The sequence below is a fragment of the Biomphalaria glabrata genome, chromosome 14 (assembly GCF_947242115.1).
Source record: "Biomphalaria glabrata chromosome 14, xgBioGlab47.1, whole genome shotgun sequence".
Lineage (NCBI taxonomy): Eukaryota > Metazoa > Mollusca > Gastropoda > Planorbidae > Biomphalaria > Biomphalaria glabrata.
Genome location: NC_074724.1, coordinates 27,177,136 through 27,190,862, shown reverse-complemented (window position 1 = coordinate 27,190,862; position 13,727 = coordinate 27,177,136). Strand labels below are relative to the sequence as shown.

Genomic DNA, 13,727 nt, shown 5'->3' with positions numbered 1-13,727 from the left:
AATGTATGACATCATAGTAACAGGTGAATACCATTTACACAAATGAAAAAAAACAAACTTTTATTTGTGACCTAATGCACTCTTGACATTAGCAATAAGCATTTAATTCACTCTCTATAGTCTATACCAAGTATTAAATCTGGCATTCAGGTAACTATAAAAGAATAGGAAAATTGATTCAATACAATGTTTTCAAAACTACTCATAAAACAGCTATAAACTAGGGAGATTATTTAAACAACAACCAACCAGTCATCAATGACACTGCTGACGTGAATGTTTGGCTACTCAAAAGAGGATGACAAGAGAAACAGATAATGTTGCGTCAATACAAAATACACTATTTATTCGGGACGTTAAGAAATATGAACATAATTAAAAAAAAAAAAACAACAACACAAAATGATGATGTTAAAAAAAAAAGATAACAGTAAATTTGTTCCACATGACTATGTTAAGAAATGGAAACAGAAAAAAAAATTACACACATATATATATATATATATATATATATATATATATATATATATATATATATATATATATATATTTGGAGAAAATGCATTCAAAATTTTGTACATATTTTCATAATCAGACTACATATAAACATTGAAGTGATCTTTACAAAATGATCTGGGGTGGACATGGGTATGAAGAGATTCTTAGGAAGAATACATACATTACGGTATTAAGGTTTCAGGATGGACACTGATAGTGACCTATCAATAATAATAAGAAGCAAACACTACAAGATGAAAAATAAAAACAATTGAAAAAATGCTAATTTTTTGTAATTATTGAAGACTAATTAATTAAGTCAAGAACTATTATCACAAATTATAGGAGGTAAGAAAGTAATTTGTTTTTTAACTTTTATATATAAAAAAATTATGTTTTTAAAATATTAAATAAGATTAAATAAGAAAACAAATAAGAAAACAACTATCTGACAAGGTGTGAGATTAAGGTCTATTTGTATGAAATTCTATTGAAATGATATCTGAAATGGCCTCTAAACGCTCAAGGAATACAATTTAATTAATAAAAACAACAACTAAATTTCATGATTTCATATATTAGAAGAAAAATTTGTTGAATGTACAAAATGATTATTTACAAAATTCACATAGTAAGATTTGTTATCAGCTTTCACCTTGGTGGTAAAGACATGAGAAAAAAAAAGCCACTTTCTTGAGTTAATTCACTGACCTAAGTATGACTTTATTCATGAATTATTTTTTTTCTCATAATCAGGACATAAACCAAAGGGCCTCACTCGACTTTATTAATACTAGAGTAAGACTGGTCACGATTTCAACTTCGCCACATTACAAATTTTACTCTACACCCATAAACAAGCATCACATCCAGGTACAGATGATACAGGCACACACCGAGTCACCAGCACCCTACTATATTCGAAATTTTAAGAAGCGAGGGGAGATCAAGGCTAGAAAACATGTCTCCATATGTAACATCAAGCCACTAAAAGTGAGTGATGACAGGCCATAAATAACAAAATTACTGGCTCCTCCAGAGCACACTATGTATTCAACTTTATAAAAAGATGATCAATTGTCGAAAAGAAAAAAAAATGGAGACAAGAAATGTATATGGTTACACTATATATATTTATATAATTCTTTATTTTAAAGAGCATAAAAAAACAAACACAGTCACATTTTCTAAGGTATTATACAATTTTAACATTGGATTCACATACCGATAGCATTCAGTGATATCTATTTTAAGCTGAACTGACATATATAGGACATCATATTGCACATTTTTACGACATCAAAGGGCAAGAACCAAAACTTTAAAAATGTTGAGAACACTTCAAGAAATGACATTTTTAAAAATAATACACCATAACACACACTCAAATTTACCTGTCCTTTTGAAGCGAAAAAAAAAAAAAACAAACAACAATGTAAACTTCAGTTAACTCTACGTTAATATTAATTGTTTTTAAGGCTACGTGTAGTTTGTAAGATATAAATAAAAAAAACAAAACTGTAATAGTTTTTCCGCAAATCAACAGTTTCAACTTTAAAAGACTTAGTTTTTGATAAGTAATAAAAATTCTAAATGAAAATACAGTGTCAAATTTAGTCTGTTCCCTTTTGTTTAAGGCTAAAAAGTGATAGTTTGCTTTTATATTTTCTTAAAAACAAAAATACAAGCTAAAATAGTTTAGAAAAATAGAGCGAAAGACTGCAGTCCTTACAAAAATTATTATACAGTGTGCAAAGGGAAATCATGTCTTTGCTGGATATACACAAAAACACAGTGAAACAACAGGTTTTTGAAAAATATAATTTAGAAAGCCTAAAAAAAAATTTATATTGACAGTTTGTTTGCACTATTCTAAGATTACTGATTCAAAGATATATATCATAATGGACTTGTATTGAACCTCTTGTAGGCGGCTTAAAAAAAATCTCTTACTTATATCAAACTTTTGTAACAAGCTATTAAAAATAATCTTAATGTTTGAGAACTTCAGATTCTAAATTAATAAGAATAAGATATATATTTTTTATGTTTCTGTGGCCCACAGTTAACGAGGGTGTCATGTGGCCAGCACAACGACCAACCGTCTTTACTTTTACCGAACTAATGTCAGGTACCCATTAGATCTGGGTGGATTCAGAGTTGCCCTAAGGATCCTGAAAATTAAAATCCCAGTCTTCACCAGATGACTTTTACATCATCTACGCCGTAGATCACAAGGTCTGAAAGGGGAACTTTACTTACAAATGTTTTATAGCTGTATTATTTCCCTCAAAAAGCTGTAAGAGTCATCAAAAACTGTCTGGTTAAAGTAGAAACAGACTTTGAAAGTAAAATCAAAAGGACAATTTTTCTTTAACTGTGACAATAAACTAAGTTTTACATTTACAAACAATCTAAAAGAAAACAAAACTTAATAAATGTAATGTATGGATTCACAAATCACTTTAATCACAATTGAAAGTTAAAAAAAAATAATTTTGTTCAGTTAAGACATTTCAAACAGTGTACAAATAAACATAAGCCCCAAAATAAATCATGTTATAATATAGATGATAAATTACAATTTTAAATAGAATATTTACATCAATTTTCCCTATAAAAACAAAACAACAAATTACAAAAAAAAAACATTATCTAAAATGCATTGAAAAGCTGATTGTAAAACAACAATTTTAAAAAAGGTAAAGATTGAATTTCACACAAAAAATATAACATAGAATCACGCTGAAGATGATGACAAGAATAACATGTGAAAATAATAATACAATACACTAATACATTATGTCTGTACATAAAAAAGGTCCCAATTATATACAATGTTGTACGATAATTCAGTCCATAATATAAATAATGAAGCTAAGAATATTTAAATCTGTCTAGACATATGAAAACAACTAAGCACTTCCAGCGCTTTGTCTATTTACAATCAAATGCAGAGGACTAACAGGGGAAGTAATCATATCATTGTTAACTTTGTTAATTTGTTCCAGCCCTTAGGCAACCAGAACAATAATCTTATAGGACATATTGCCCAGGAATATTTTCGTATCTCATTTATAATTCTTACTGAAATATGAAGATGGTTTTAAGTTGTTTTTTGTTTCACAAATAAAATGCTTTTCAAAACATGACTACAAGTACATGGATTCAATAAAAAAAATCATTTTAAAATATGTGACGCTGGTCTGTGGAACTGTACATATGTATAACAGTCATTCAGGTCTTAATTCACCTTTTACTACTTCAGTGGAAATTAAGTATTTGTAGCTAATCACTACAATCTAAAATCTCTTACATTCTTGACTATTCAATAAGGCCAAAAAATTTGTAGACTAACAAATTTATGAGGATATTGAAAAAGAATCAGTTATGTGGCTGAATGTGGATCACAAGCAGAGCTAGCAGATAATAAATAACAAAAGAAAGACCTCCATTAACTAATTCACTATCACTGCTGAATTCTGATACGAAATAATTTTTTTTTTTTTTACATTTAAAGGAAAGAAGGCAGCTATCAAATCAGGTAAAAAAAAAAGGGGGCAGATTTGAAGGTAACATAAAAAAAAATAATCTTTTACTAATTCAAAATATTGCCTATGTGGTAACTGCTTTAAACATAAATATATATCATATTACTGTCTACCTCAGCCTATCACATGTCAAGTCTGAGATCAAGTTAAATTTTAAAGAACACAACACATGGGGGAAGTTTGCTCCCTTGTTCTGCTACTTGCAGTGCCCATAATGACTACAACTGAACTGGCTATATGTTTACATAAATCACATCTCAGATTTTACACAAAGAAGACTACCAATCTTTTTTTCCCCTTGCTTCATACCATACATTTCATTACAAAGCAGTTAGGAACATAACCTATTGATCTGCCAGGAGGAAAAAAAAAAGGCCATTAATACCAAGTTAGAATTACTGTCTGCACCAATAGTCTACATTAAAGGCATAACTACCAATTAAGTGGACATCTTAAAAGATTCTTAGCATACAATAATTACAAAATCTCTCCCCTCCGCCCAAAAGCTTTAATAGTGTGGGACAAAAGAGACGATTTCTTAGCATGTTTAATTTTATAATTAAATAAATAATAACTTATATTTTGTGGCTATAATTTTTTTTTTAAAATCTTGTTTATTATCATAAACTATTGTAAAATTAGTCTTCAGCACAAATAATATATCTTCAATGAGAAAAAAAGATGTTAAGGCCAAAAAAATAAATAAATGAAAATAATAATAATAAATAAATAAAGGACATTTCAGGCAGAACCACACAACAAATAATGATGTTCTGTTCTAGTCAATGCCACTATGGAGAGTAGGGATGTAATGCTTTTTGCATGGCAGCTGCATTATGCAGGTTATCCACACAATTTTGCCAAATTTAGTCTATGAGACATGCTCCTTTCTGGATATGCTTCAAACACCAGATAAACTATCTATACTGGCAGAGAGGGTAACACAGCGACTGGTTTCTAAAAGGGGCAGCTTGAGAACTTTGACACAGACAATGGCATTTTGAGACCTAAAGAATGTTGCTAAACAAGATGACCAATTTAAGAACTTGTTTTGCTTCTCATGAATCAGATGTGGCAAAAAATGTAGACTGGATGTGAACAGTAAAGGAAACATTTCTTAAACCTAATTTAAGAAGTTGTTTTTTGCTTCATGTGAATCAGATGAGGCAAGAAATGTAGATTGGATGTGAACAGTAAAGGAAACATTTCTTAAACCTCTTCAAATAAAAACAATGCTGACAATGACAAGGTGAGATAATGAATTAAAAAAACAAAAAATTGTTTCCATAACTTCTACATTTTAGGGGAGTTTACAAAGTGTTTCTTAATATTTCTATATCAAAATATTACAATCAGATGAACACAGTAAAAGCTTATTCATTTACACCTATTATGATCTACATTCTCAAAATTATCAAAACTATAAAAATTTTCCTATATAGTGCAATTTGAAAGTCTACATTGTAACTGTTCTCATAAAGTACAACAGTAAAATATTACTGAAAGTAAATTAACAGGCTTTCAAAAAAAAAAAAAAAAATACAGCAAAAGGAATTTTTTTAAGGGTAGAAAAAATACAATAAAGATTATATACAAAAGAAAATATTTTTTCCTAGAATACTCTTAAATTCTTTTTCTGTTGTAATTTTCATTTCAACTGTTGTTTAGATATTTTGGAATACAAGAAGTCCTATCACTGCAGTATCAATGACTCTCAAAACTTTCAAATACAAGAGGTTTTTTGTTTTGTAGCAATTGTGTTTATACCTTAGCCAAGGACAGCTTCAGTAAAGCTGCACAAGGCACTCACTAACCGCTGACCTTAATACGTAGACTGCATATTATCCTATTAACAAGCCAGCAGTACAGAGTGGAGGGGTCCTGTGATGCCAACATGTCCGTTCAAAGATACCCTAAAGATGTGAAATCACTGTATCAACTCGAAGACATACTACTGGTTGATTTGTTTAAAATCACATGAAGAAAGATTTTCCAATACCGTACTTAAACTAGTCACTATTGTCCTGGCTTGTCAACGTAGGTCTGGTTATGAGCTTTAGACATATGTACAATAAGGTTTGCTTTATTTGAGTATTTCATCCCACAGGTTTCACATATAAAAGGTTTCTCTCGGGTGTGCTTACGCATGTGTTTGTCTAGGCCACTCTTCCATAAAAAAGCTTTACCACAAACTAAGCAGCCAAAGGGTTGATCTGTGCTGTGTATGCGGCGCTGGTGGATTGACAACTGGGATTTGACTGTGAATGCTTTTGGACACTGGTCGCACTTATATGGCTTTGTCCCCAAGTGGGTCCTGTAGTGGGCCTCAAGCTTGCCTCTTTCTACGAACGATTTGGAGCACATTGGGCAAGAATGTGGTTTCTGCTCAAGGTGGCTAAGCATGTGGCGCTGAAGCTTCCACTTAGTAAAGAAGGACTTCTCACAAACATCGCACTGATAGGGGCGGTCATGCAGATGGTTGCTCTTATAGTGTAGCTCCAGCTTGGCTGTGTCACCAAATGACTTGTTGCAGATATCACACATGTGGATCTTTGAGCGCTTCCATTTCTTCTTCTTGGGTGTGACAGCCATGACTGAGCCACTGGCATCGTGGATGATCTCCCCTTCAAACTGTGAGGAATATAAGTGCTGATTGGCTGCATCCACCTGTTCCACCTGATGCTGATTGCTCAGCATACCTTGGTCAGAAACTAGAATGGCATCATTCTGATTCACAATATAATTTCCAACATGTACTGTCTGACGTCCATCTGCTGATGTAGTTGTGTACTCAACATATTTGTGAACATAACCCTGTTGGTCCACTATCTGACCTGTGGCATCTAACATTTGGCCATCCTGTGAGCTGGCTGAGACAGGGGTACCTGGGGCATGAATTGGTGTGGCAGGAATATAAATTGGTGTAGCTGGAGCTGACTGGGGTGTTGAGGAACCAGGAATAGGGGTGTCAGGATTATGCACTGGAGTAGCAGAGACACTGCTTCCATCATCAGATCTTGTAGTATCCTGATTTGCAGCAGCCGCTTTTTGATCTTCCAAGATATGTTGGTTGTCATCTGTAAAGAATCTGATTCGGAAATGAACAGCCAAATGATTTGGGTCAACAGTCTCATCCTCTCTGCACATATCACAAGGATACAATTCTTCTTCAATGTGCTTCACCCTGTGTATGTCCACGCTGATTCTATCGGAAAATGTTTTCCCGCAAATGTCACAAGCAGGCTTAGCTTGTTTGAGCTTCCTTTTCTTCTTCTGGGCAGGCAAAGCAAGAGGTGGGGGCGTGTACTGAATGATCTGTGGGGTGCTGGATGCACTTTTCGGCTCACAGGCATGCTCAATGAGCTCTGGTGAAGTTTCAAAAGTAACTGCACAGTTCTGGCAAGTGTACTCTTTCATAATACCATGCTTCTTCTTTTTATGGACTTTCATACATTTCAGAACTCTAAAAGGTCGGCTGCATACATTACATGCAAACCTTTTGACCTCCCCATTTGGGTCATTTTCATCTAGTTCATTTCTCCCCTCATATGAGCCTGCCCTTTTACAATGATTTTTCCGATGGTATTTGAGGTACCGCCTGGTAGCAAATCCTTTGCCGCATGTTTCACAAACAAAACTTTTGAGAGGTGGGTGATTATTTACGTGGTCATCTAATGTTGCCTGGTCAGCAAAGCCTTCACTGCAGATAGGGCAAGAAAATTCTGAATACTCAATCGAATTTTCTTCCATGTCCTGGTCAGGATCATCATCATCATCTGGGCCATCGTCTACATATTCAACATCACCATCTTGCAGAGAAGCTGACATTGTGTTGGCTTCAGAGCCATAGTTGGTTTGATCTGAGCTGTACTCAGCCTGCTGCAGGCTATGCTGTTGTTGCTGCTGCGATGTTTCATCTCCGCTGACAATGGCAGCTGTGGTTTGATATGCAAAAGAAGACTGTGAGGAGTAGGCACCATTCTGGACAAAGGGAAGTGTGGAGATGGTGTGGTATGTCCCTCCACTGACGCATCCTGGATATGATGCACCGTCTGTGTTGACGTTAGTCATGTTGATCATTGCCGGTGAGAGCACTGCAAAGTTGCCTGCAGCAGACTGTGTTTCTGCGCTCAGGTTGTCCATAGCAACATACATTGTACCAGCACCTTCTGTTCCCCCTTCATCGCCTTCTTTAATAGCTGCCATTTGTGTGTTTTGCTCGTAAGTGACGGAGCTGTTTTCTTGATTAGTTACAGGACTAGAATCAGAAGGCAAGTGCTCACTAGACTCATAGTAAACTATACCTTCCTGATTAGTATTGAGCATTGTTGTAAAACCTTGTTGCATTTCACCATTTACTCCAATGGCTGCAGCTGGCATAAGTGATGTAAATGTTTTATCCTGGTTTTCAACACCCACAACCGAGCCACTTTCTACATAACTGCCAGCTGGTACCAATTGTGCAAAATCTTTCTCTTCTCCACCACTGCTGAAATCCATACCATTGTGCTCTGATGTGCCATTAATGTATGTAGTTGCCGGCTGTAGGGCAGTCTCTTCTGCCTCTTCCTCAGCCATGGCATCATTCCAAGTGTGACCCTGGGCTGCCACAGGGTGTGTCTCTGTGTATTCATTGGCAATGCTATGAGATTCAATCTGACCACCAGTACTAGATACATTGGAATAAGTGTCCCTTGTTTCCACTTGGACCGGATGTGCTGTGGGCTGCTCATGAGCAATGACCTTATTAGGATGCTGGGCATAAGGCCCAGAAGAATCTTCACTATTTGCCAACCACAAATCTTCAGAATAATCAATGCTGAGAGATTTTTCCTCAGCTAATGCATCCCCATTTTCAGTAGGAGAAAATCCATCCTGCCCATTATTGCACTCTAGTGCTGCCATTTTTAGGGCAGGGGGGCCGTCAAAGGCTGATTGTTACAGAAAGAGCCGTGGTGCAAGTGTCAATTTTTTTCCAGCTTTTAAAATTTTTATTTCAAAGGAGCACAGACACTATTCACAATGGACAAGCACAAAAAAAAAAGATTGATAACACCATCTGGACCTTGTTGATTGAAAGAAACTGGTTCTAAAATAGGAATTTTCAACACAAGGATGTAATGACTTTCCAAGATTCTCAGTATGTTCAATCATAGCTGCCTAAAGTTGGCATGCGTACATATTCAACACCAGTGCATCTGGGGAAAAAACAACATCAAATGAAATAATGCTTGTAGACCAAAAATTACAATATTTATTTCTTAGCTCTTGTGTTTATCTTTATCACAGCGCCTTGAGCTTACGTTTTTTTTGTTAACAGCGCTCTATAAATTAAATTATTATTATTAATATATTTATTGAAATTGTACATACTAAATAACAAGAAACTTATTCAGCTATTATAAAAGCCTACATATTACAGATATTTTTGGTTTGTAAAGAATGTTTTCCATGCTTCTATAGAGTGCTCAGTGCACTCTCAATATTTGGTTTTTGGACTGATAAGGGCAGGAGGTTTATGGAAGAAGGTTTCTGTTTAGGAACTAAGCAACCACAACTTAGCTTGAGTTAAAAGAAGGGAAGCAACTTGTTTGTTTACATAAATTGTAAGAAATCAAAAGAATGAAATTTAGAAATAAAAGCCTAGAGAATGCTTTTTACATTTCTTTCCAACAAAGATCTTTATTTCATAGTGCATAATTTAAGACTCATTACATTTGATAAAAATTATCTTTCCACTATTTAGTGTGTGTGTGATTGGGGGGGGGGGGGGGGGGTTAACCCATGAACTAAGAAAGTCTAAAGTACATGTAGACTATAAATTACAATATATTTATTTAGTTACTTTGCATTTAGAAATTATTGGGGGTGTGGAATTTCCATTAGTTACGGCCTTAGATAAAGGGATCATGACCGTATGTCATAGAACCTCAAATTAAATGCAAAGTTGTTGGAATGTATACCATAAATGATAGTTCCAACGCATGAGGGGTTACAATGCCTAAGCACTGCAAGGCAGCAGATGTCTGAAATCAGATTACTTCCCACCTACATAAATTGCCCTTATAGGCTTACAAGCTACATCTGCCCAAAGCTTTTGGTTTTAGATATGCCAGGAATCAGCCCCATCCCTTCCTTCGCCTTTCAGTAGAAGCAACTACTCCTAGCTGAAAGCCACAAGAGCAGGCCTGGGGTTAGACTTGGCAGTCAAATTTTTATTAATAGCACACCAATGCACAAAAGGTCTAAATAGTGAAAGGCGTTTTAAATTAAGAAGTCACTTAGATGCACAGTTAATAACAGTAATTTTTTTCCTAAATAACCAACAGATTTCTTTTAAAATAAAAAATTGATTCTTACACTGCATGAATATGAATATATTGTGGGTATTGTTAATAGATTATTTAATAATAAAGGCCCACTAAGTCAAGATGCTATCCAATGTGCATTCAAGGCACCTGGAAACTGGTATTACAAATCTCTTAACTTCACAACTCCACACTGTCATTTATCATTTAAGCTGAAAGAAAAGTTTAATGGTTTTTGCAATTAGCTTGGATTGGTGTCAGTGAGATCTTGATGTGGATGCCTCTTCTCATTATATTCAAAAATTTTATAACCACAATTTAGTAGAAATGCTCAATAGATGTCAAGTTTATTAATCTTAAACTTTCAGTAATTGCATAGAAATGTGATTCGCTACTAATTGCAACTGAATATTATGTTTAATTAGCAGTTTATTTTTTACCACATGAGGAAAAATATAAATGTCTATTTAAATTTGGTCCTATTTACAATAGACTAGATTCTGACTAAACAGTTGTAGAAGGACTGGGACTTTATATTGTCTATATATCTTAAGTCTTAAGTCTATATAGATGAAAGTATTGATCTACTATTTTAGTATAAAAGAATCAAATGGCCTAGCTTGATAAATCCACACTATCCACAAACCAATAATTTCAATCAGAAGCATCAATAATATTTTTTTTTTAAATATAAGTAAATTTATAAATTTATAGTTAAATCTAAAATGTAATACTACACTACACTGACAACATCTAGATCTGGTAAAAAGGCTTTTATTGAATAACAGGTCAAATGATTAACCTATATCATTACTATTACTATATGACTATAGTGACTATACACTATAGTCTATAGAGTTCATTTTTTTTAAATTCAAATTAAAATACATTTTAATGTTAACTCTGCCTGGTGTGTAGATCAAAATAGATCTATCTTCTATTATAGAATCTAGTATAATATATATGATAGTTACTATAGTATATAATATAGAGCCTCAGTCTAAGTACTAGATCTACAACTAACTACTAAATACTGTTCAAGACATGTTATATTTATATTGAGACTGGTACAATACATTCATGATTCAAATTCACATATCGCAATGTATGTTTTAGGCTTAGACTTAAGTGAAAGTGTCTTAGATCTTGGCTATAGTATATTGATCTAGAAAGTTTATAATCTAGATCTTGTCTTAAATAAAGATGATACTTTGATAGTGAATAGACTATCAATAGCATAGACTATGATCAGACTCTTGTCTCAGACTGACTGACCATTCAGAATTCTATAACAAATACTGACTGTCTATTCTAGACTCTACAAGGCACTAACTCTCATCTCATGTCTTGAATACAAGAAACAAATAGTTTCACAAGTATTTCACGTTTGTTTAAAGTATATAGCAATAAAAGTAATTTCATGTAATTAAATTGGCATTAAAGTTGATTAAAGACACCAATGCGCTAAACCGATGGCGTACGGTTCTTGTGGATGGACGTGTTAAATCAAGAGTAACAGGTTCACCCATCCATAGCTACTTATTAAACCACTTACCGATAATCATTTTAATTCTAACGATTTTTTAATTGCTCATTGTATAAACTATCAAAGATCGCATTTAGAAATAAAGCAAAAGAGACATAAATTGGAATTTAACGTTGATAAATTTTTTTGTGTTGACAAAAAAGCTGTCTAGTTAATCGATACAATCCTTGGCTTTACTTTATACAAAATAAGAACTGACACTTGCATGATATGAAACAATATCGTAATTAAAAATAAAAACAAGCATAATATTTTATAACAATTTATATTTATTAATAAATTGATTAAATTAATTAGTAAATATTCTTTATAATATGTTTTTATTAATCTTTTAAAGAAAAACGTGATATAATTATTTTCTTTTTTAGTGGAATTTGTTGTTTTTAATGTCAATTGACTATTTTCCACAATTTTGTTTAAATAGATAAAATGTACAAAGAAAATGTAGAAATAAAAAAGCAAAATCGTGCGTTTTTTGATCATAAAGGACCTTCCCATCTAGATATTAGATCTATATCTTGATCTAGTTTAGTCTAGATGTATATCATAATAGTTTTAATAACCGGTTTTGCTGAATTTTATATAAAATTTAACATTTATTAAAACTAGATGAAAGCAAAACCAAGCTTATCGGTAGGCCTATACATGCACTTGTTGATCCGTGTGGAAAAAAAAGGGGGGGGGGGGGGAATTTTTATAGAGAAATCACTAATTTGTAGTGACATCCAGTGAATGATTTGTCGGTTTGTCAGTGAACGAATTGTCATGTCAGTGAACGATTTGTCGTCAACCAACTGTCGGTGAAAAAGTTGTTGGTGAACAAGTTGTCTGTGAGCCAGTTGTCGGTGAGCGATATGTCGGGTGAACGAATAGTCGTGAACGATTTGTCGTGTCCCCCTTTTACAGAAAACATTCTAATGTCTCTTTAACAACGCGATACTACAGTCTATCTCCCTTCTACGGCAAGAACGGACCTTTTTCGCCCGACTAACGTACCATCGTACTATAGAAGTATTTTGAGTGAACAAAACAGGCCCGCCACAAGAAGTCTTGCTAAACTCGAGGATGATCTAGGCTTTGAACAACAAGCTCATTAGGCCTACAAACTTGCTTGATCTACTGTGGTGGGAGGCAGCCCATAAGGGTGTATGACGTTCTCACGATGGGCGTCACGTCCTTACTAATTAAGAATATGGGCGTGGACGTTTAAATTATTTTACAAGGGTAGATTAAAAAGTTGTATTTTCTTTGTAGTTATTAGTCAACGTCTGAATATTACCCAGTAAATTGCCCCCCCCCCCCCAATGTTTAGAAAATTAAAATAGGCTATTGTCAGTTTAAGAATTCGTAGGCCTATCATCTTCTAATAAAAACCTTTTAAAAAGTCAATCGTTTTCGTATTAGGCGTTGGAAAGAATATCGATTTAAAACTTTTGAAGACATTTCAAAACTTTTCCACTTAGGCCTACGTGCTTCTTCTCGAATGTTCAGAATGGTCAAATTCTCTCAAGTGTTAAGTTGACGACTTTTGTGTGACAAAAACTAAAATGTTCGCGACAAGATTTCTTACTCAACAAGATTAACTTAACTTGTGTTAAGACATGCGTGCGCTCTATGTAGGCTGCTTCGAAAATACTTCGCATACTAGTATTTGCCAATTCTGCCTCCTTGTTTATTATCTTATCTTATATAATACAGACGTTACTTCAAAAAAGAAGATGATTACATCCTACGCGTCATGCATTCAGTCAATAACCAATAACTTAAATTCTGCCAAGCCACTGGTTTTCCTGGCTAGCTCAGGCAACCCATTCCATGCTCTAA

General features: G+C 33.8%; 1 protein-coding gene across 1 annotated transcript; it reads right to left on the bottom strand.

Moving 5' to 3' along the window:
• Positions 1-1,631: 1,631 nt before the first annotated feature.
• LOC106055170 (zinc finger protein 569-like) lies at positions 1,632-12,067 on the bottom strand. The gene is made up of 2 exons (XM_013211329.2): positions 11,913-12,067; positions 1,632-9,247 (listed from the first exon to the last, which is right to left on the bottom strand). Exon 2 carries the CDS (start codon positions 8,952-8,954, stop codon positions 6,066-6,068), a length of 2,889 nt encoding a protein of 962 aa, XP_013066783.2. The 5' UTR covers positions 8,955-9,247; positions 11,913-12,067; the 3' UTR covers positions 1,632-6,065.
• Positions 12,068-13,727: the final 1,660 nt, after the last annotated feature.